Raw genomic sequence first — 23,266 nt, 5'->3', positions numbered from 1 at the left:
CTGCTCGGGCCATCGACCAAATTGTTTGGCCTACTTGCTCTGATCACCAGTCGCAATAATAATCGCCGCGAAGAACGGCGCTACGACAACCGCGACCACCATCACGACAACAAGTCAAGCAACTCTCCCGACCAGACTTTCATCTAAAGATAAGTACACTTCTAATATCTTATTTATTTTTGGCATAATATTTTTTATTATTCTTCAAAACAACTTTTTTAGCCGACTAGTTTTTTCTCCTACACGAGCTTTCCAGAGCCGGCACTGTCTCCGACTCCTCCCTACACGTGCACGAGATCCGCCCTCTGCGTTCCGGGTGGTCGGCAGTAGCTCTCTGGCGAGGCTGGCAATTCCACGCGTGTCTAGGTTCCGCACCTCATGCTGATTGTTGGCTAGACCAGAGCTGGTACAAGCTCTAGGACGAATTAACTACTCGTGCTAATTTTATAACAAAAAATCTAAAACTTATCTCAGTACTGATTTCTATCTAAAGGTTATTTATACATCATGTACTACCTATTCTTTATATTTATTTTTCAGGGGTTTGGCCCAGTCGACAAGCTACGCTCGGGGACTCGTCGACTATTCCCTACGCTGTGCCCGGGGACTGCTCCGACCACCGAGCACGTTTACGTTCCCAACCACGCTCGGGGACTTGTCGACTACTCTCTATGCTGTGCTCGAAGACTGCGCCGACCACCGAGCACGTTTACGTTCCCAACCACGCTCGGGGACTTGTCCACCGGTTCCTACGCCGTGCTCGGGGACTGTGCCGACCACCGAGCACTATACGCTCGGGGACTGGTTGACCAGCTCACCAATTTATGAACTTGGGGACTGCACCGACCACCGAGCACTCGACGCTCGGGGACTGGTCGCCCAGTCTATCAGCTCGGAACTTCAAGGACTACACCGACCACCGAGCACTCGACGCTCGGGGACTGGTCGCCCAGTCTATCAGCTCGGAACTTCAAGGACTGCACCGACCACCGAGCACTCGACGCTCGGGGACTGGTCGCTCAGTCTATCAGCTCAAAGCTTTAAGGCACGCACCGACCATTGAGCACTCGATGCTCGGGGACTGATCGTACAAGTATAGTAACATGTAATTCCACGCAGCACATTAAGTGCCTGGGGACTGGTCGATTGGCATTTTCGATTGCAGACGAGCATGACATGCTCGGGGACTGGTAAATTCAATTTTTTAGACCTTGCTACAAGGCTCATACTTCGCCTTCCAGCAAGCTCGGGGACTACATCGGTACGATGCATCTGGCGATGCATCTCAGCTACAGAATTTCTTTGAGGACTTTTATTTTGACCCTGGCACCACGTGCCTACGTCACTTACTACCAGGCTCGGGGACTAAGTGGGCACACTTCACCTTGCGGTGAATATGCTCGCTTTTTTGGTGTTTATACCTTTCAAAAAAAGTAAAGTGGGCACACTTCACCAGAAAAGAAATCTTTTTTAATTTAGAGCACCATGCATTCTTCGAACAACTCGCTTCTTCGATGTCCATGTTGATCAACTGTCTTTTGAGTTGGTCAAAATACTGTTGCAACTGTTCGGACGACTTTCCTGCTTGTTGAAGACGTCGAGCCTCGCTGATCGAAGAAGCTCAAGACGGCGTGTTACATCACAATACATGGTGCTCGGGGACTAGCTGTGGGGGTATAAACCCCTATACCCTTACGGCTAGACTTGGGCCAGGAGGCTTGGCCCACTACGAGACGAGTTCAAGGCTTGATCCGACAACCTGGAGTTTCGCGCAAGGAAACAAGATGTGGAGATCAAGCAGGATTCTAGTCGGTTAGAATAGGAATTGATATCGAATTATCCATGACAATTGTAACCGACTAGGATTAGTTTCCAGATCTGTAACCCTGCCCTCCAGACTATATAAGGAGGGGCAAGGGACCCCCCTAGGACAGATGATCTCTCAACACAATCCAATATAACCAGACGCAGGACGTAGGTATTACGCCAACTCGGCGGCCGAACCTGGATAAAAAGCTTGTCCGTGTCTTGCGTCACCATCGAGTTCGTAGTTTGCGCACCGTCTACCGATAAACTACTACCGTGGGTATACCCCAAGGTAGACTGCCGACTAGCTTTCGTCGACACTCATCACATCGAATCTTTAGACACATACATGGAGCATTAAATATAGACGAAAACAAAAACAGCTTACGTGTAAATCGCGAGATGAATACTTTAAGTCTAATTAGTCTATAATTGGATAATAATTACCCAATAAAACAAAAATGTTATAATAGCCAAATCTAAAAAAAAATCAGAACTAAACAATGCCTAATATTTCCTGTACATTGGGTTGGGCTACTGCAAACGTGGCGGATGATTTCAGTGTTGGCGGGGACGGCAGGGACACTGCTGGCCAAGGCAGGAAAAGACCAGTGGTGGCTGGTGCCGGTGGGAGAAGGCAATGGTGAGCGCCAATGGTGGATTGTGGCCTTGTGGGGTTGGAGCGCCGCCGGGGATGAGATATCGCGGCGGCCGACGCCGGCTCCGTTGCAATTTACCAAGATGCCGCACCACATACGAACAACGGATACATCTATCATCCCAAATCACCACATATGCTTCATCAGAGTGCTCATGATTGTCATGGTCGCCAGATCATGTCGCAGCGGTACAGGTTGTGCCATCGGGTCGATGAGAAGATCGTTGCATTACATTTCTGGTCCTCTGCAGTCTAAAATCCATTGCTGCATAAAGTCTGTAAGCTATTGCCCGGCCTAAAAAGCACTAATAAACTATGACAAGGATGAGGTCCAGATAATCATTCTGAACTAAGACCTGCATAATTTCCTATGACAAAGACGATGCTCTGTTCCCTGTACAAAATGAGCCGCGGAATCTACACCGGCTAATAGGTTAAGGCATTCTCTAGGTCATCTACAACAGTGGCAGCAAGATTACAGTTGTCGCCAAAAGCCAGGCTCTAGTCCTCAATGATCAAAAAGGAGGCGGCGTCGAACAGACTTTGGCAGGTCCTTGTTGAGGTCCCTGTCAGAGGATTTTCTTGAGCCTTCCTTCGAGGCTTGCCCTTCTCCAGCCGGTTTCTTCCCAGACTCTGCGTTCTGCCCTTTCTTCGAGCGGTAGAACTCTGTGATGCTAAGCTGCACTCCGCTAGGTCTCGGACCTTTAGGTGTTTCGCATGCAGTATCTGCTAGGCTTGATTTGGATTTTCGTGATCTTGATCTTGCTTCTTTCAGCCTCTGCAACAATTATGCAGATGTGTGAGCTGGGGTGAACAAAATCATTGCAGCAGATGTTTCTTCGATTAATCAGCCACAAATAAACGATGAAACACCACATTTTTACACACAAAAATTAGAAGCATGCATTTAACTGACAATTCAGACTAAATTGGAAGCATGCATTAACTAAATAAATGTGTGCTTCCATTTTGTTTGGTGTCACTACTAACCTACCTATATAGCGAAGACGTAATACTGTGCCACATAACATAAATGCGAGGAATCCAGCGATCTAATATAAGATATTTCTTCAGGTGGTATAATCATCTACAAAATTAAATGCACAAAGATTGAACTGAAACATGGTTCTATGTTTTATAAACTAAATGCAGACCTCTTCACGAGGAAATAGTGCTAGAACGAAGAGTCTTAAAATTGTCCTGTAAGTTACTAAGAGTCATGCATATTTCAAATTCTCATAGGAAGAAAGCAACCAATGCACACCTGTTCTTCCTGAAACCTTGCTGTTTCCTTAGGAAAAGCAGCACCAACAAGTTGAATGTCTTCATCCGTCAATAGAAAGGTGCAGCCATCATCAATAAGCACTTGTGGAACATCAGGTTCATCTAGTAACTCAGGGGACTCGCAAACCACTGTATCCTCATCGTCATCTTCATCCAACACCGCTACATCGCTACTTGTCTCTCCCTCCGTTACTGGCTTCTTGCTGGACATATCAGTATTCATACCACGGGTAGCTCTCTTCCATTTCACCAAGTAATAAGGGTGACCATGCCTTATTTTAATCCGTTGAATTGAATCAAATTCATATTGATCACAAAGAAGCAATGGTGTAGATGGAGATGATGCCACCTCTCGTAAATATATGGTTGATAACATAGGAAGCATCCTTTGGCGAATATAAGATGGCTCCCAATTCTGCTTATAACTTAATAAGTCAACCAAAGCTTCAACATCAGGCTTACTCCAACTAAGCAAGGGAACACCCTTTTCTGCAATCAGGTTAAAAATCTGGGTTTTTACTATAAACAAATGCTAATTTGAAACCTTGGTCAAAGAAAAACTACAACTCAATAAGCACTTAAATAAGCATAATGCTGTTTTCTAATGCGTTGGGCCATATTTTTTTGTCTTACCTTCAACCAGATTATTATCACTTAGATACAATTTAATGATCTCCTCATTAGGAAAATTTGTCTCAGCAGCTATTCTTTTGCAGACCTTGATTTGCCAATTTTCATGCCGTCTTTGTTCCTTTAGATCACGTGCCTAACAGTCATAACAAAGGTACAGTTAACATAGCGATAATTATTTATCAAAAAACATTGAAGGGTAAAAGAGAAGGTGAAACATACTGTAAGGCATCAGAATCAAGAGGATTTGGATAATTAAACGAATACAAATCCAACCTCGTCACAGCTAGGACATTCACATTTGAATCCAGCTGGTTTTTCCACACAATTCTCTAATGAATCCACCAAGCAATAATTGCACCCGTCCTTGCTATGATTTTTCTTGCTGCCCGGGTGACCACAATGTGAGCAGTGCGGTGATTTTGCAACTGGGCTTTTTGTGGACGATGATGGGAGATCATCAATATGTGCATTGTCAAATCCTTCTAGGAATGGATAAACCCCTCTACCAATTTCATGTAGCCTGGAGAAGAATAAATAAGATGACTAGCTCCATGAATGCAGCATTGGGGGAGAAAAAACAAGGAAGTACAACACATACTTATCTAAAATTTCATCTTCATCAAATAACTGCACAAAACGAAGTGCAGTCTCCAGGCCAAAACCAGGCACCCCATGCAAATCATGGTCACTGCCAATAAGGAGCGCCATGGCCACCATTTGCTTCCTCTTTAATCCAAGACCAGACTCAATGTCTGCTATGTGGTAGCACTCAAAAGGTTCCTGAAGAAAAGTTGATGGTTTGAAACTATTGCACATGGAAAACAAAACAAATCACCTGCTGTGGACATAGAACTACAGAGGAGTCATTACCTTGCAATTCGATCTGAAGACCTTTACGACAGTCTTAGCCCCAAAGAGGAAAGCATCACTGTCTGCAGTAATGCAAGCATCTACATGACCTTCATTATTCAGCTGTGCGCAAAGGGCTTCAGCTTCACCTTTTGCCCTCAATACAGGCATTCCAAGATATTCAAGCAGTTCCTAAAAATTACAGAATATTAACCAACATTTAAAACAATGCACATATTTAGGTGAGTAGGTATCATCTGCATATACTGTACATCGTTGTTGCTGACCATTTAAGTAGCAAGAAGCTAGTGTGAAGATGTTGTGGTGTTGGACCAGGAATCTACACTACAGTGGTTGTGAATCACTCAATCTCGTGAGGAATACTTAAACAAAGCAGATGATTCTGCGAGCCCTAATGAAACCCTAGATTGAACGAAGGATCAAAGACATTGCCAAGAAACGGGAACTCACCACGCACTCCTCAACGCATCGCGTGAATGCAGCATTCCTCCTTTTGACCGGTGCCGCGGCCGCACTGGACTCCGTCTCTGTGCTAGGCAACGCGGCCAGGTCCATCCCAGAGCCTCGGAAGAAGCGCGCAGCCCTCGCCTGCGACTTGAGCGGTGACGGCTCGCCGTCCACCACGAACACAGGGAACGCGCCCATCTGCAGGAATTGCAGAGACAATCCAGTGGAAACGGGTGAATCCGGGAACCAAAAAAAAAATCGAGCAATGCAGTAATTAGCCCCAGCAAGATTAAATCTTGGAAAGCCAAAGGCAGCAACTGCAGAATGCAGAATCGTCCAAGCACAGGTCCGGGCACTACACACTCGGTGAGATCAAGAAGGTGTCGAGAGACAATAAGGGGGGAAGGACGAGAGCCGAGCGAAGGAGTCGAGGGAGGGAGAGGTGGGAAAGCGGGGGGACACCAGTGGTACCGGACCTTGGCGAAGAGGGAGAGGGTGCGGAAGAAGGTGGTCCGGAGGTGCGGGCTCCGCGCCCGGGGCAAGCGCGCCCGGATGGCGGTGCTGTGGGAGACGACCCAGAAGGAGAGGTCGACGGCGACTCGGCGACCGCGCAGGTACCCCGCGCCCTCGTGCCGCGCGTAGGGCTTGAGCAGGTCCCAGAAGCTGCCCCCCACGCCCATCTCTTCCTCTCCGTCTCTGCCTCTCCCGCCGGCGTCGGTCGGGCTCGGCCCGTCGGCCGTGGCGGAGGTTGAATTCAAGGGTGGGGGGAGTTCCGGCCGCCGGCGCCTGGGTGTGGCCTTGGCAACCTGCGGGCTCTCTGGGCTTGCCTCGTTGCCATTGTGGGTTCTCTGGGTCTCCCGTTAGCGCGCTGCGCGCGGGCCCCTCGTGCCGATGCAGGTGGGCCTGGCCGTTTTCTTCCCTCCTCCCCTTTTTTTTTTCACTTTCCCTTTCTTTTCGCCTTTTCTTTTGGAGGATGGAGAAATAACCGTTCTTGATTGACTTCTGCAATTGGGATTTGGGAATAGCAAAAACTGCGCAATTGTTTTTTTAAGGTAATGGCAGCTGCGCTGGTGTGATAAAATATTCAGTTCGTGCCAAAACTGGATAATCTTTGGAACCAGCGGGTAATCGTTGCATGGATCACCCAAACCAGTACTATCTGCCTTTATTCCTCTGTTCGTTATTTTTTTTATTAGGACCTTATAGTATATTCAAACAGTGAAAACTGGTACAAATCTTAGGAACTCTAGGACTTTTATTTTTCCTTTTTTAAAAATACACTCTTCTATAGATGAACGTCTTATTCGTTTAGCTGATAAGCTGTAGCAAAAAGTATTCAAGAGAACAAAAAATTCTTCAATTATCTTATAGCTTCTTGACGACTGTTCAACGAAACCATACAGAATGTTGGACAGACCCTATATTTTTGTCGTAATGATACGGTGTTCCTTCAGGAAACAAAACCGACTCCCTATTAACTCTTTAAAAAAATGGTTTGGTTTCAGTTTTTACTGTTGCAACAAACATGCATATGAATGCGGATGAGCTGGTGGCTGCCGCTGATGTTCTACAAGAAAATAAGCTTGAAGAATGTGTCATCATGAACCCATACACCATACTGACAAATTCAAGAACGATGTAGGCCCGAAAAGTTTGAAGCAGGCAAGTTCTTTGGCAACAAAAACTGCTTTTGCTGTGTTGTATTATGCTCCTAATAGCTACGGATTTCAGGCACACATTTGTCGCAAACCTATACAATACAATAACTCAAAAGTCAAACATTGAATTTGTGCAGTTTTAATTCTATTTCAGGAGGGAAATATCATTTGATGTCCAACTGCCCATATCAAGATTCAAGATTAAATTTTCAACTTACTTAACAAAGAATATGTGTAATTTTCTTTTATTTCTGAGATAACTCCATTATATATCTTGTCTTGCTTTATCTTGTTTTGCAACAGAAAAAGTATATATTAGATAATAGCTAGGTACATGAATCTGTTACAAACACTTTGGATTACATAAATATCTAGAAAAGAACGTCTAAATTATACCCAAGCTATGAATAGCACCAGATCTCAAAGCCAAACTTGTACGACGCTTTGTATTATGGATAACCGCACATGCAAATACTCGACAAAAATCCTGAGAACAGATGCACAACGAACGACAACCAACATTCATTTAGGCGGAGTTGAGAAACTTCTTTCTGGTGTCTTCTTCTTCTTTCTGCCACCAAAGACTGAGAAAGACTGATCTGAAACTTATTCTCCCTAGTCCTTTATTGTGGCCAGATCTAACCACGATAAAACAAAAAAGAGACCAAAGATATTGAAAGAAAGAGTGGAGGAATACTCAAAGCAAACCAAAGAAGGCGACTGCCAACGTGTTTTGAAGGAGTTCTCAAAGTTAATTGAGGGTATATTTCACAGTTCCAATGACAATTCCAAATAGTCATTTCATTTAATAAATGGATAAATTACAAGGCCATCAAATGATCTCATGTAGTTTTGAAGTTCTGAACTAAGGTAAGCCTAGAAGTTGGTTTGGATCTTGTGAAGCTCCTAGAGTTTGTCGATATTAACACTAATGCAGTCTGAAAAGATACTGAAGAAATTTGATGAACGTTTGGGGTATAGTTTTACGGATTATTATGTTAGCAGCAGATCAAACCACCCTTACTCTCAACTTCAACAGGTTTCAGACATGTGGTGAGCTACCTAGCCAATATCACAACCATGTTGAACTATAATTGCTTGAGGTGTTGAACACATATTGCATTGTGAGTTACTACTTACTAGGGTGTTGGAGGTGTTGTTGGAGCATTATCTCGCATCCTTAGCGATCTAGAGGAGCGGGAACGAAGCTATTTGCATATCTACGATCAACACCCACACGAACGAACGTTAGAATGGGTGGTCAAGCTGTCTCAGACTCTCAATAGCACCCTGGCGACTCGAGTTCGAACCCCCCCACAAGGACAAGTTTGCTAGGCATAGGTAAAAAAGACCTCACCCTGTCTCAGCGTATCCAAACTGCAAGCCTAAGACCGCCCTAGTCACATGGGCGATGGTGCCACCGTGTAAGTGTAGGGCTAGCGGTTTGGAGGTTTTCTCGGCGTCATCATCAGGTCCACGACCGTCGTGTAGATTTTCTTAGTCTACTTCAGCGCGTGATCCAACAGGTCCTACTTTAGGTCGTTGCTGTTTAGTAGGGTTGTGCTTCTTCTTGGCAATGTGATGTACACCCTAGTGATCCTCCTCATTGGCCTATGATCTTGACCCCCTGGTGACCCTCCTTATTAGTTGTCTTCTATACGGGTAGACAAGATAGAATGCCTATCACTTCTCATTCTTCTTGAATTTAGAATTAATGCACATAAAACATATGGTAGCTGAAAAAGTGAGGATTTTGTGCTTCAAATCCAAAACAAATTTTATGCTTCAAATCCTCGATTTATGCTTCTAAAAAGGGAGAAACTCAATATGGTATTGGAACCAAACATCTTGAGTTTGAATTCTACTAACGCAATTAAATAAAAAACAACAACTTACTCCTATTCCACGTATACCGCCTAAGGATGCCTCAAAGTGAAAAGGAGCATTGAAACATTAAACAAATATGTGTGTCTTTCTTGTTAGTTTAAACTTTTTAGAAGACGTGTGAAAGCCCAAGTTTGGTTTTGGTAATTAATGACACCAAGCTGCTAATGCCTTGTGTTTAAGTGATTCGAGTTAGGCATAGCAACACATGTGATGAAGGTGCATGGTGGTATGGAAAGGTGGCCACATGATCACAAAGGGATGAAGCATGAGTAAAGATCATGGTGATAGACGAGGAGCAAAGTTATCAAGGCAAAGGTATAAACATAGGGTTTTACTTTTGCCGGTCTAAGATGAGTAGAGAAGTGATTGACCGGGTTTAGGATAGATAGCCGACTATCAAGAGGGGAAACCACGGTCATCTCTCTAATCAAGTGCTACTAGGTCCATATCTTGAGCATATGCATTAGGATCTAGTAAAGTGCTAACTTAACTCCTTTGGGAAAATGTTTGTGAAAAGCTAACACACATGCACTTGGGTGGTGGACACTTGTTGGTGTTAGCACTTTCGGCGCTTTTGAGAAAATTAAGTGTATATTTTCTATTGCGCCGGTGGGAACTTTTGAGAAGTCACGGGAGTGTTTTCTCACTGAGAAACACTCACCCGGACGCTGAGTGCGGAGGCACCGGATGCTGGCCTCAGCGTCCGGTGTGCTTGACCCTGCTAGGGTTGAGCACCGGACGCACTCTGAGAGCGTCCGGTGGTTAGCGTCTGGTGTGAGGGGTTTTTGCAACCCTCTCTGCGCACGAGTCCGGTGAGCACCGGACCGTCCAGTGCCCAGCGTCTGGTGAGCACGCGTCCGGTGTGGACCTGCAGAGCGTCTGGTGATCTGCAGGTGACCGTTAGGATCTGACACGCGAGACTCAGTACGGTCACGTGGCCAACCTCAGTGCACCGGACGCAGGGGGTCGAGCGTCCGGTGCTCACTTAGTAGCGTCCGGTGACCCCGTTTTCAGCCCAATGAAAACAGCCAACGACTAGTTTCTTTGAGGGGCTTATAAATAGAAGGTGGCTGGCTTTGGGAGGCCCTCTCTTGCACATTTTGATTACTTGAGGCATACATTGAGCTAGAGAACACTCCCTCCACTCATCTCCTTGCTTGATTGCCAATCCTAGTGAGATTGAGTGAGATTCAAGTGCATTGCTTTGAGAGTTGCATTTAGTGGCACTTGATTCTTGAGTTTGCTGTGGATTTCTTGTTACTCTTGGGTGTTTCCCGACGCCCTAGACGGCTTGGAGCAGCGGTGGTGTTGAGCTCGTGATTGGAGATTGTTTCGAGCCTCACCAAGTGATTTGTGAGGGGTTCTTGAGCCTTCCCCGCGGGAGATCGCAATTGGCTACTCTAGTGGATTGCTGGTGGCTTGGAGGATCCCCATCTTGTGAGTGGATGTGCGGCACCCGCTGAGGGTTTGGCTTTGGATTGTCAATTAGCTCGTGATCCATCAAGTGGGTGTATCGCCACAACGAGGAGTAGCTTGCCGGGAAGCAAGTGAACCTCGATAAAAAATCTTGTGTCATCTCTTGCCGAGGTTTCTCTTGTGATTGTGCACGTGATTGATTGGATATATTTCTACTCTACAAACGTCGGTATAACAATCACTCCCCTCTCCTTTACCTTTGTGTATACCTTGCTAGTTGTGTAACTTGTTTAGCTTAGCTTTCTTGTTTAGGAGTATAGCAAGCTTCTAGTTGTGCTTTCTTGTTGTAACTAGTGTTTAGCTTTTTTGCTAGACTTGTGTAGGTTGCTTGCATAGCTTAGTTGTGCTAGTGCTAGAATAGCTTCGCTTTTTGTTTTACTAATCAACTTGTCTAGTTGAAATTTGTAGATTTTTTAAATGGTATTCACCCTCCCTCTAGCCATTTGGACATTACAACGTGAAGAGAGAGTATGTGAATTTGAGTTACAGTCCGTAACTATGATAAATTTTTGGTTGCTATTGTTGTGAGGTATGTTTGTACCATATTGTATCTTAATAATGTCTGGAGTGTTAGTTATGCTCTCGTCAAGTATAACAATATGTGATTTTAACATTTTCGTGGAAACTCATGATGTGGAGATTATAATTTTACCATACATATTGGGTATACGTGTACTCACAAGACAACTCACTTCAATTTACTCTAGCTCTAATCCTACATGGAATTTGTTATCTTTTTCTAAACCTACAAAATGAGGATATGTTTCTCGAAGTGCTTTCTTTAAATGCAGAAAACTTAGCAGGACTAAGGGCCTGTTTACTTCACATGTTGTGTAAGTATAGCAATTAGTGCCTAATTATATACTGATTAGGCTTAAAAAATTCGTGTCGCAAAATATATACAAACTGTACAATTAATTTTTTTATCTATATTTAATATTCCATACATATATGTAAATATTCAATGAAATAAGATGAACAGTTTTTGGACGAAACAATAAGGCCTACACGAAAGCAATTAAACTGTTGGATCACTCCTCCCGGCCAGAAAAGCTCTGCAACTGCAAGGATGCTCTGTCGTATGTACTCTGAAACAGCACCTTAAATGCGACAGTAGTATTGTGAAACAAATTTTGTGAGAAATTTTATCTTGTTAGCCACCGGGAATTTAATTAAAATATTTAATAATTAAATAAACGACAATAGACGGTGAAAAGAAAACGTCCAGAAGAGGAAAGGTATTTTCCACCTCGACAATTCCAGTACCGCTTCTGCCCCCCAGCAGTCGCGCCACCGCCGATTGCCTCCTCTCCACTCCACCAGATCTCATCCCCTTCTCGCCCACCCCGATCACCGCGTGGGTATCGGAGCATGGCGTCTGCGGCGGTGGTGGACGCCGGCGACGCGCCGGAGCCCACGGTGCGGAACCTCCTGGACCAGGACTCCCTCAAGTGGGTCTTCGTCGGCGGCAAGGGCGGCGTCGGCAAGACCACCTGCAGCTCCATCCTCTCCGTCCTCCTCGCCGGGGTCCGCCAGTCCGTGCTAGTCATCTCCACCGACCCCGCGCACAACCTCAGCGACGCCTTCCAGCAGCGCTTCACCAAGTTCCCCACCCTCGTCCGCGGATTCACCAACCTCTACGCCATGGTAATAAACACAGAAAAGAATAGCAAAATTCGCCCATCCTTTTCTCCGTTTTATTCACGGCTCCAATTGACTCTTCTCGCGGGGTCGTCTTCACTTGACCCACCCAATTCGGTGGTGCTTGTGAGGATTGGATGGGCAGGCTGCGTGTGCTGGCGAATGGTGATTGCCTGATTAAATCGGACCTCACCGAATTTTCGGGAGGGGATGTCAGCAGGGTTGTCTGAGGAGAGAGGCAGTATGCAGATAGAAAAGTCGCATGTCGCCCTTAGTTTTCCATGTATGGAAGTCATGAAGTCATAGGCATTTGCCTAGGCCAGGCCATACGAGATGCAAAGTTACCAATTCGGGTTGGTTTGGGTTTGTGCTTGTATAGTTTGTACTTTGAGGCATGTGGGTCACAGTCACAGGATTTTTGCTCACTGATGGGGCCTGCATCTTCATGAACCATCCCAAGTGGTGATTAGGCTCCTTGAATAGTGTGGTGGTGATTTCCACATTATTTCTTGAGTTGAATACAGAAGTTGAAGAATAGGTAGCAGACTTGTACAAAAGAACTAAAGAAGTACCTAATCTTTAGTAATATATATTTTTTTCTTTATGCTAAGAAGAGGTTAATATCAAATTAGGTGGTTGGCTTACAGAATACCCATTCTATTACAAGAACATGTTCCAGATTTGGGTATTAAAAAAATGTATGACCATCGACTAAGCGCCAGATTTTAGCATTTGCCTCATTTTCTTTGTATTTTCATCCACGTCAAGCATGATACTGATACAAATCTATGTAGTCATTTCTTTGTATTCCCACAAATGATATACAAAGCAAAACAAGTTTCATTTGTTGTCCTATGAGTTCTGTTTTTAAGAGTAATCTGCCATTTCATTAATTTGATTCATTTTTCAAAAGGTAGATTGATTCATGTTATTAGAGTTGGTATTTGGCTGAATAGTCTCATTTCATAACTTTATTTGCAGGAAATTGACCCAAAGGTAGAAAATGATGATTTATCCAATGAAGGAATGGAGGGATTCCTTTCAGAACTGACAAATGCGATTCCAGGAGTAGACGAAGCTATGAGTTTTGCTGAAATGCTAAAGTAAGGTTTTGCTCTGTTGCATTAAAAAAAAGGTTTTCCTCTGTTCAGTTGTTTGCCATTCTTCCCAATATGACCAGTTACTTTCATTACCATCCATTTTGTATTTCATTTGCTACCCTTTCTAATTCCACCTGTTCAATGTCTCCAATATGTTAAGGCAGTTATATTTTGACTATCATTGTTATTCCCGGAAATGGTACTTCTTGGCTTCCAGCAATTTTCTGAATATGATATTTTCCTCACTGCAGATTAGTCCAAACAATGGATTACTCCGTTGTAGTTTTTGATACTGCTCCTACGGGGCATACATTGCGGTTGCTTCAGTTCCCAGCAACCCTGGAGAAGGGTCTTGAGAAAATGATGGAGTTGAAAAATAGATTTGGCGGTCTGTTGAATCAGGTATTTTATATACTGGAAAACCTTTTTTTTAAGTTGCTAGGGCATGTGTTTGATTTGTTATTTGCTTCTCTAAATAGCATGCTATTCATATCAATTAATTAAGGGAATTGGGTTGCACCTTTAAATTATAACCAAATAAATGATATGAGATATCTTGTGATGCGCTCAACAGAGCCTGAATCGCCAAGCTTATCCCAAAGAATTTTTTTCTGATGTTTCAGTATCGTAAATACTATGATATTGTGAGTTCTCCTTGGGGAAAAAAGCAAAGAAAATAAAGAAATATTGACTTGATGACATACCTTTGCTCATACTGAGGTTAAACGGTAATATGTACATGGCAAACTTTTGCATGTGCAGATTCTTCATTGGACCTACACAGATGGGAACATACATGTATAGCTAATATAATAATGAATGCATTTGGCAGGCCAGTCGATTGTTTGGTCTTGGCGATGAGCTGAACGAGGATGCAATGCTTGGGAAACTTGAGGGTATGAAGGACGTGATCGAGCAAGTGAACAGGCAATTTAAAGATCCAGTAAGACTTCCTACCTTGTATAGGAAGCAGATATGCTCCTTAATCTACCAGTAACAAGATTGTGCTATACTGTACCTGGTTTCAAAATATTGTCACTAGTTAAAAGATATAGTGAGAACACACATGGGAAACTCATGATAGTGAAACTTGGAACTAAATAAAGCAGTAGTGCTCTTAAGATTTGAGTTGATTGCTCTTCTTGCTTAAAACCAAAAGTTTAGATTGTAAACTTGACTCACACTACATGCTCAAAACATACAGTTTGTGTAGTACAGATCAATTTCTGCTTAAGGCATTCTAGGATAGCTTCTCCACCTGTCCAAATTAAACACACAAGTTCACTGCTGGGTGAACATGAACTGACCAAGCATGCTCTTCATTTTTTAGGCACCCACTGTTGATGGTACCCCCTTCTGACTTCCATTTTTGTTTTCTTCCCAGGACTTGACAACTTTTGTGTGTGTTTGTATCCCGGAATTTCTTTCATTGTATGAAACAGAGAGATTGGTGCAAGAGTTAGCAAAGTTTGAGATTGATTCACACAATATTATTATTAATCAAGTTATATTTGATGAGGAAGGTAAGTACAAAAATCAGCTTCGTCAATTTCACTGACGTGAAGCTTTCTTGGAAAATTAAATCCACCACATTCAGTTAAGATTTCATTAGGACCTATTCTTCAAGTAAAGAAAATTGTTCTCATGAGCTCTGGTAGTATGGCTGAAAAACCTAGAGGTTCTTTATTTTGAAACTAGAAAAAAGTAAAAGGAAAGTTCTAAAAGGCAGCACAAAACATCTTCCAAATAATCTATTCGTCAATGATAGGAGCAGAAAAGGAATGTACTTTAGGGATCTTTTCTTCGGATATCAATATCTCCAGTTGTCCAGTTGTTTTAATCTACTCTTTTTTTTCATTCTTGCAGCTGTCGAGTCAAAACTGCTAAAAGCACGGATAAAAATGCAACAGAAATACATTGATCAGTTCCATATGTTATACGATGACTTCAACATTTCCAAGCTTCCTTTGCTTTCAGAAGAGGTAAGTCTTCGCTATCCCACTGCATTTCTTGTTCAAGCTTACAATGTTTGTAAGTGCTTGTATATGCATTTTCTAGGTTTGTGGTGTTCAAGCTCTACAAAACTTTTCCCAGCACTTCCTTACACCATACAAGTCTAATCTTAAAAGGGGCACCATCGAGGAGCTCGAACAGAGAATAACTTTATTAAAATCTGCACTGCAAGAAGCTGAGGCAGAATTAGATAGGGTTAGGAAAGGCAAGCAGTCAGCGTGATCCTTTTTTTCACAGGTCAAGGTGTGTAAAACCTGACAGAAGCTATGAAGAATACAGAGTCAGAGTTAGAGAGAGACGCTCAGTTTTTTTGTGTCATTACACTCTTATTGATTTCACAATCATATTTCCCCATCGAAATGTTTAGATTTGTAATAGCTATCGGCAGAGAGTGTTTGATTCACACGAGTTGTATAGATCCATTCATTTTGCCGGTTATTCGGGTGTCTTAACTCTGAAGAAGTGAAGATCAGTTCTAGAATCCATTCCCCCTGTTACTGTTTGGTCAAGGGATGGATTGGCATGTTTGGATGAAGTAGTCCCGACTAGTTACTAGTTGGGTTAAAAATTAATCTAATTTATCTAAAGTTGGCTAGCTAGTTGGTTAATAATAGCTACCTGAAGGTTTGGCCAAAAATCAACCCATATATTAGCCCGCTGTTTGGACGGGCTAAAGCTAATTTTTAGTTAGCATTTAGCACTTGTAAGGCCTTTGGTTGGTGATAATCCAGACACGGTACAAAGTTTGCCTTTTGAGTTTTGGAAGAACAAAGTTTCCCTTTTGAGTCTTGGAAGAACAAAGATTGCCTTTTGAGTTTTGGAGAACAAAGTTTGCCTTTTGAGTTTTGGGGAAATACGTACTGCAGTTTGGAAGTGGTATTACCCAAGCTCTGGTTTCGGTAATCGGTAGGTAACTCCTTTCGGTGTAAACTGTTTACAGCGTCAATCAATGCCGTTATTTGGTGTTTGGTTGGACGGTCCAATGATATTTACGGCCGATCCCGCCCACCATCGAGCGTAAGAGTTCCTCCCTCACCATCTGCTGAAGTGCTGAACCCAACAAATCAAGGACACCGGTTCCGTTTCAGATACGGCCGGAACTCATTCCCTTTGTCCCTTTGCGTATCCAGATCCACTTACGGTGCTTCAACCAAACAGCACCTAGTTTGACAGTTTGGTTGTGGCCTTGTGGGGAATGGATTTTGACTAGAAGGTCAGAGCACCCCTAATAGTTTCCAGACAAATCATTGGTAAATTAATGAGTTTTTCAAGTGGCTAAATTAGAGCACATTTGTTAACTTCTTCCAACCGTTTTCAAAATCTCACTTAGAATCTCATACTATTTCCAAATCACCCTACCCAATTTTGTACTTTCTTTCTCCCGTATACATTTACATTGAATATCATGTCCTTAGCAACAGATATGCTATCCATGTTATCTAGGCTACTTTTACATTTTCAAAGCAAAAATTAAAGTCCAACAGGTGTGTTATCTGGTTTGCTAAAATAGCAAGTTTGCTATTCCTAAACTTTCACTTGTCATATATAGCATGTCATCCTCACTAGCTATCCTATACCAAGACTGTTGTGGAACTCTATGTTTTGAATGAGTTTTTTATTTTACACAATGGCTAAATCTTATAGTTTAGAATATAATTTTACCTAGTCTCTTGGAGATGCTCTAAGGCCTTGTTTAGTTTCCAAAAAATTTTGCAAAATTTTTCAGATTCTCCGTCACATCAAATCTTTAGACGCATGCATGAAATATTAAATATAGACGAAAATAAAAACTAATTACACAATTTGGTCGGAATTGACGAGACGAATCTTTTGAATCTAATTAGTACATAATTGGATAATATTTGTCAAATAAAAACGAAAGTGGTATTATTCCTATTTTGCAAAATTTTTTGGAACTAAACAAGGCCTTATACATTTACATTGAAAACTCCGCCTCTTACTCATTTGCATTGGAATCATTAAGTTCTGTCCTCACTCTTTATTTTTCCTTACGTTGTGTGGGGAAAGATTCATTTTTATTGGGAACCATATCCTTACTCATTTGTAGGGCAATCCCAATGCTAGAAACTATTTGTGGTTTTTATACTTATTAATTTCTATAGACATTATATATATATATATATATATATATATATATATATATATATATATATATATATATATATATATATATATATATATATATATATATATATATATATAGAAACCATGGTCTCAATAAATAGTTTCTACAGAATATTTTTTTATCCAATCACATTCATTCTCTCTCCGATCTCAACCAATTGTATCACTTCATGTCTTGGATCTCGTGAAGACATGGTTTCTAACTTAGATCCGGTTTCGATGATTTTTTTGCTCTCTCAATCTTCAATAACTATCTTGCTACATCAGCAAAATGCTTAGATAACACTATAATAAATGTCTATAGATAGAAACTATAATACTTTCTGCATTAGGAGTGCCCCTATAAAACCTACAGGAGTATATATAGGTGCTACTGATAGCTCTTGCCTAGCGCGATACCTTGATTCCAAAAAGTCTCCGTCTCCCGTTCCCAAATGTGCATCTGATCAAAAATAAATTATGCAAACCTAATTTTCTGAAAGAATCTATATCAAAGAAAACACTTATTCTACTTTTACTGACCGATTAAAACAATTTCTGTCATCAAAACAATTTTTCGTCCAAACAGTGTTCTGTCCACTTTTTTTTTTCCGTTTCCGTCTCCTTTTCTTCTTCCGTTTTTTTTGTCCTATTCGGAGTTCGGAGGTGTTCCATAATCCATAGTGCGTATGTACCGTATCAAGTGCCGCCTACACTCGTGGATTGTGGCGCCCCGTGCCTCCCTTTATGTTATTTTTTTCTTTTCTGATATATAATTCTACCTTTTTATAAAGACAAAAAATAAATAATAAAAGTATCATGGGTCTTCAAAAGTTCGACAAAAAAATCTATCACTAAGTAATTAATAAATTATTATTATAACATGAATCATTTGATGGTCTAACTAATCAAACAGTAAATCAAAATCTTGAGCTGTTTGCTGTCATCCAATCTAATCTAATTAGATGTTTCTCCAAGTTATCCGGCATATACAAGTGCAAATCTCCAAGTTGTACGTTTCGATAGACCAGCGCTAACATGTGGAAATCAAGAAAGGTCTCGGTCATGCTTCGTATTCATCAACAAAGAGACCAATTCTTGACACGATACTTTAATAAGATAATATTGCATATTTTTATGGATCCTCAAAAGAAGTCATGAAACTTGATATTTAACTATATCAACACATGAATATTATAGAAACTAATGTTATGATATATTTATGAGTAAATATTTTTATGCCTTACAACAACAAAAAATGAAGATAAAAAATTAATTCAATACAGAATTAATAAGACATTGTCATAATATTGCTAATATTTACTTATATTATGGATATCATGGCCATCATAAAATAAAAAATACAACTCTTAAATTTTATAGAAAGGATAAAAATTGAATAGATATCGGTGCAGCAACCACTCAAAAAATCAAAAATAGCACCTATACACATTTAAGTGGTTGCGGTCGTTAGAGCTGTGTAGCAAGTTGAAGTAACATTTTTTTTGACTAAGTGAACAAGTAACATTTCATAGCTTTTTTTATCTTCTGTTGCAATGCACAAACAAGTTTGCAACGGATAAGTTTGCTAGTATCTAAATACAAAGCAAACGCTATGTATATAGAAAAGCCAAAATGTATTATAGTTTGAAATTTGGAATGGAGGGGGTACTAATTTCTAAGAACTCTTGCTAGTGGAAGAAGAATCAAAGAGAAACAATGTCGAGACTGATAAATCTCATTGGTCAGATAAATAAGATACAAAAACTAGCTGATCTAGGGGGAACAGCTTCAAAGAACAATTATATTATTTCAGAAACACGTAGACTAAACGCTAACCACGAGCATTATCAAAATACGGAGAATGATGAACAACAGTGCAGGGCGACCTAGCAATTCACGGCATGAACACCACTAGTGGCCATTTGCGAAGCCGTTGCAGCACTTGGTTTTGCCGCCGCCTGTTTCCTCGGCCAGCTTCTGGGAATAGAACCTCCTGTACATGGAGTCGACCTTGGTGAGGTAGAATGTGCCTGGCTGCAGCAGGCTGGTGTCTCTGCTCGTCTCGAAGTCCTTTGCGCCGTATCTGTGTTCCATCAGCTTCAGTGTCTCAACGAATTTTTCAGGCAAGGTCTGGTTGCAAGAGGTAGGAGATAACATGTCAAGCGCCGTGCAAGGAAAGATACTGAAGGGCATGGGTCAATTAGAAACAGTGGATAATAAGCATGAATGGGAAGGGCTTACCTCATGTCTTGACTGAAGCTTCTCGGTGACATCAAGAACTGAAGCAATGTTTGATAGACTGAATGGATGCTGACCATTGTTCAGCCTCAATGAAAACATAGTGGATGTCAAGCCACTGCCGTAAGAGAACATCACAATTCTGTGTCCATTCTGTAAGGAAATACACAGCTAATTATCAGCATCCAAGAACGATGGTTACAGAACGACCCAAAAAAATACTTTAAAGTTCAGGGCTCACCAGACTATCATGCTTGTTATATAGCACAGATGCCAATGCAGCATAAAGGGATGCAGTATACATGTTACCAATTTGTTTCGGAAGCAGAGTCGATGGCTGAACTTTGATGTCATAGAGGTGCTTTGCAACTTGTTGTGAGGCCTGCAAAGTTGGCAGAAAAAAATTCATCAGACTTCATCGGACCACAAATTTCCTACATGATAGAATTTCCTCACAAAATGATAAAATACCTTTTCCAAGTCGCGACTCTGGTAGCTCTCTTCACCAGTCAAATTTGAAAAAGACTGGAGCTTCTCTTTAGCGTCATCATCAACAGAGCTGGCAAAAGTATAGAAGTTCAGTTAAAAGATCAGCTTGGACTTGATGTGGATTACAAAAGAGTACCCTCCATCTGACATTGTAAGATTCTCCAGAACTGATTGCTATATACTGTTTGGCCTAAAACAAATCGTGAAAAACTTAACTTTTCTCAGAAAAGGAGGAAGCTCAATAAAAGAGTACAAACCTGCAGTTGCGCATGAAGTCATTGTAGTAAAGTCGAGCGAAACTCTTCTGCACGAGCTGTAATAACAGAAGAAGAGAATTAAGGAAACTAGAAACAACAAAAAAGGGGAAAATTTTCAGAGCAGTTATTGATATTCATTTAAAGCCCTTGGTTATATGTATCTTACCTTGTTGTATGGAGAATGGAACACAAAATATTCTGCATCAGAAATTGAGAATTGTTTACCCGCGATCTTCTCATACCTAGTTTCAGAAATTGCAGTGGGACAAGGGAGAAATCTTAAGCAAATCTAATTTAATTTATTAAAAGGAAAAGGGGAAAAGCTGCAGCAGCTCACTTGTTGCAGAACTGTCTGTAGCATGAGTCTAGAGCCATCAGGTAGCATGTTTGGGATAATTTACCATCAACAACCTGGAATGAATGTGCTGTTATAAACAATGTTGAACTCTAAGGTGGATAATCAGAAACATTCACTAGGGTCTGGACTCTGAAGTTTAGGGCAATGCATATAAAATAGTATAAATTGTTTTATGAATCGAAAACTAACCGGATATTCACTTGCAAGATCAGGCTTGTAGAAATCGTAAACATGAGCCATGTGAGAAGCTCTATATTTGCTCTCGAAGGAAATTGGAGCATTAGGACCAATGAGCATTGCTATAGCAGCAGCACCTCCTGTTGGACGAGCTGGCCCTTCCGCATAAACCTGAACATCACAATAGAGATGGCAGAAAGTGATTGTGCGCTCTAAAAGGAGAAACCAATTACAAAACTGATGCTTAAAGGGAAGGCTGGATGACAAACCGCGCTATCCGTGCAAACGACAAGACCATAACGGCCATCCCAGGAGTTACTTTCGACCCAATTCACACAATTCAGTAGGGCTGCTGTCCCACCATAACATGCATTGCTGGAGTCAACGCCTTCAATGTCAGTATTACCACTTTCCTGCGTTTTGTGAACAGATGCTAACAAAAATTAACTTTTTGGGAAAACTAAATGAGTAAAAGCAAATGAAGATTTTTACTAAAAAGGTGTAGTCGGCATGAAAATACTGTATTTGTACATGTGTATTGATGCTACTTGGGAAATTTTAAATAGTTAGATTAGATGAACAAACCTCAAAAATCTGCATCAGCCAAGTTTTGATGGATTTACTTTTGTCTATAACTGTTTCACTTCCGACCTCCAAGCGACCGATTAACTTGGGATCAATCTTGTACTTTTTCAGCAGGGAATTGACAACCGTCAAACTGCAAGCAATTAGCTTTTCCATTAGAATTCAAATCAGAATGTAAACCCCCTTAGAATCCAAAATAGCAACTGCATACTCCCTTAGAATACCAACTATATGCACCTCCCGCACAACACAATGCATGCATTGGGAAGTTTTCTTTTCCCCTTTTCTGAACTAGATGGGGAGAGGGATCTGTGTGAATATAAACATGCAACAGACTAACAGTCTTGCTTAACCTATAGGCTATTAAAAAAAGAACATACCTCATTGAGATGACATCTTCCACCTCGCTGCAAAAGGCCATGCAATCTTGCCCGAGCCCAATGGTGTACTTCCCTTTGCTCGCCCCATCATGGGCCTCAAGTGCTTCCTACATAAAAGTCATCAGCTATGCGATTTTTGAATGAAAAACAACGAGCCCAATTCTCGCTCACTAAATAAACACCAGCTAGCCGGATCTTCTCGCGTTTTACTTGAAATGCTCACTTCCCCGTGTTTACACGGATCTTTGGGGGTCAAACTCTCCAAATTTACTGGAGTTTCAAAATTTTGGATATAATCTTTAAAACCACATATCTAACTATTGATTTGATCTTCAGTGGCATTAAACTGCACGGCACTACGGCAGTCACGAAAATCTACCCATGAGACCCATCTAGCCAAATACTTCCGTCGGAGACGCGGATCGGAAGCATCAGAGTCACCCCCGCAACGGAGGCGCTCGTAAGAGCAGAACAGAAGCAGTAACGCGCACAGTTCGGAGTGGGGGGGAAGAATTTTACCTGCTGCACGCAGGAGGGCGGGAAGTAGATGTCCATGGCGAGGATCCCGACATCCTTGCGGTCCATCTCCTCCAGTCAGCCGAGCCTCCTCGATCCGCTTCCTCTCTGGCCGCCGGCCGGCGTCCGGACGCTCCACTCACAGTCTCACACGGAGCGCGTCAAGGCGTGGGCTCTGCTGTGGCCGGGAGCTACGCCTGCGTTGGACTTGGCGTACCGTCGGGAGGAGGACGACGGAATCGGATGGGTCGACGATGCGGGATCTATATGTTCGTAGGAATTTCAGCTGCGTCAGCTCGGCGCGGCGGCTGTCACATCTGCTGGATCGATCGATGGCTGCGAGATTCCGGCACGGCACGTGACAGGCTCAGAGACACAGACACGACAAACGGCTCGAGGCGCCTGTTCTTTTTACCAGTTTTTTTAGGCAACTACATTAATCTACTCTCTCTAAAAAATTAATTTCTAGAATTATTATAAAAATTAAATTCTTTAAACTTTGACTAAATATCTAAAAAATACTAAAATTTATAGTATAAAATTAGTATCATCATATTCATCATAAAATATATTTTCACATGATACGTATTTTATGTCATATATGTTGTTACTCTTTCCTATAAAGTTAGTCAAACTTTTGACTGATACGGATTCTAGGAATTGATT

At 41.9% G+C, this 23,266-nt stretch overlaps 3 protein-coding genes across 3 annotated transcripts; 1 reads left to right on the top strand and 2 right to left on the bottom strand.

Moving 5' to 3' along the window:
- On the bottom strand, window positions 2,585–6,652 carry LOC8054867 (flap endonuclease GEN-like 1). Its single transcript, XM_021452159.1, has 8 exons — window positions 6,175–6,652; window positions 5,702–5,896; window positions 5,252–5,422; window positions 4,980–5,161; window positions 4,655–4,901; window positions 4,382–4,514; window positions 3,729–4,237; window positions 2,585–3,242 (listed from the first exon to the last, which is right to left on the bottom strand). Exons 1-8 carry the CDS (start codon window positions 6,376–6,378, stop codon window positions 2,973–2,975), a joined length of 1,911 nt encoding a protein of 636 aa, XP_021307834.1. The 5' UTR covers window positions 6,379–6,652; the 3' UTR covers window positions 2,585–2,972.
- LOC8054866 (ATPase ASNA1 homolog) lies at window positions 11,960–15,958 on the top strand. Its single transcript, XM_002462643.2, has 7 exons — window positions 11,960–12,366; window positions 13,342–13,463; window positions 13,712–13,862; window positions 14,293–14,403; window positions 14,845–14,983; window positions 15,327–15,442; window positions 15,519–15,958. The coding sequence occupies exons 1-7, from the start codon at window positions 12,091–12,093 to the stop codon at window positions 15,693–15,695; spliced, it is 1,092 nt and encodes a 363-aa protein (XP_002462688.1). The 5' UTR covers window positions 11,960–12,090; the 3' UTR covers window positions 15,696–15,958.
- LOC110433071 (hydroxymethylglutaryl-CoA synthase-like) lies at window positions 19,218–22,975 on the bottom strand. Its single transcript, XM_021454684.1, has 12 exons — window positions 22,604–22,975; window positions 22,085–22,191; window positions 21,705–21,837; window positions 21,389–21,532; window positions 21,132–21,290; window positions 20,922–20,995; window positions 20,751–20,826; window positions 20,585–20,640; window positions 20,310–20,397; window positions 20,080–20,220; window positions 19,842–19,991; window positions 19,218–19,730 (listed from the first exon to the last, which is right to left on the bottom strand). Exons 1-12 carry the CDS (start codon window positions 22,667–22,669, stop codon window positions 19,512–19,514), a joined length of 1,413 nt encoding a protein of 470 aa, XP_021310359.1. The 5' UTR covers window positions 22,670–22,975; the 3' UTR covers window positions 19,218–19,511.

This window comes from Sorghum bicolor, chromosome 2 (assembly GCF_000003195.3).
Source record: "Sorghum bicolor cultivar BTx623 chromosome 2, Sorghum_bicolor_NCBIv3, whole genome shotgun sequence".
NCBI lineage: Eukaryota > Viridiplantae > Streptophyta > Magnoliopsida > Poales > Poaceae > Sorghum > Sorghum bicolor.
Note: the sequence above shows the minus strand (reverse complement) of the source record. Positions and strands in the feature narration are given on the sequence as shown.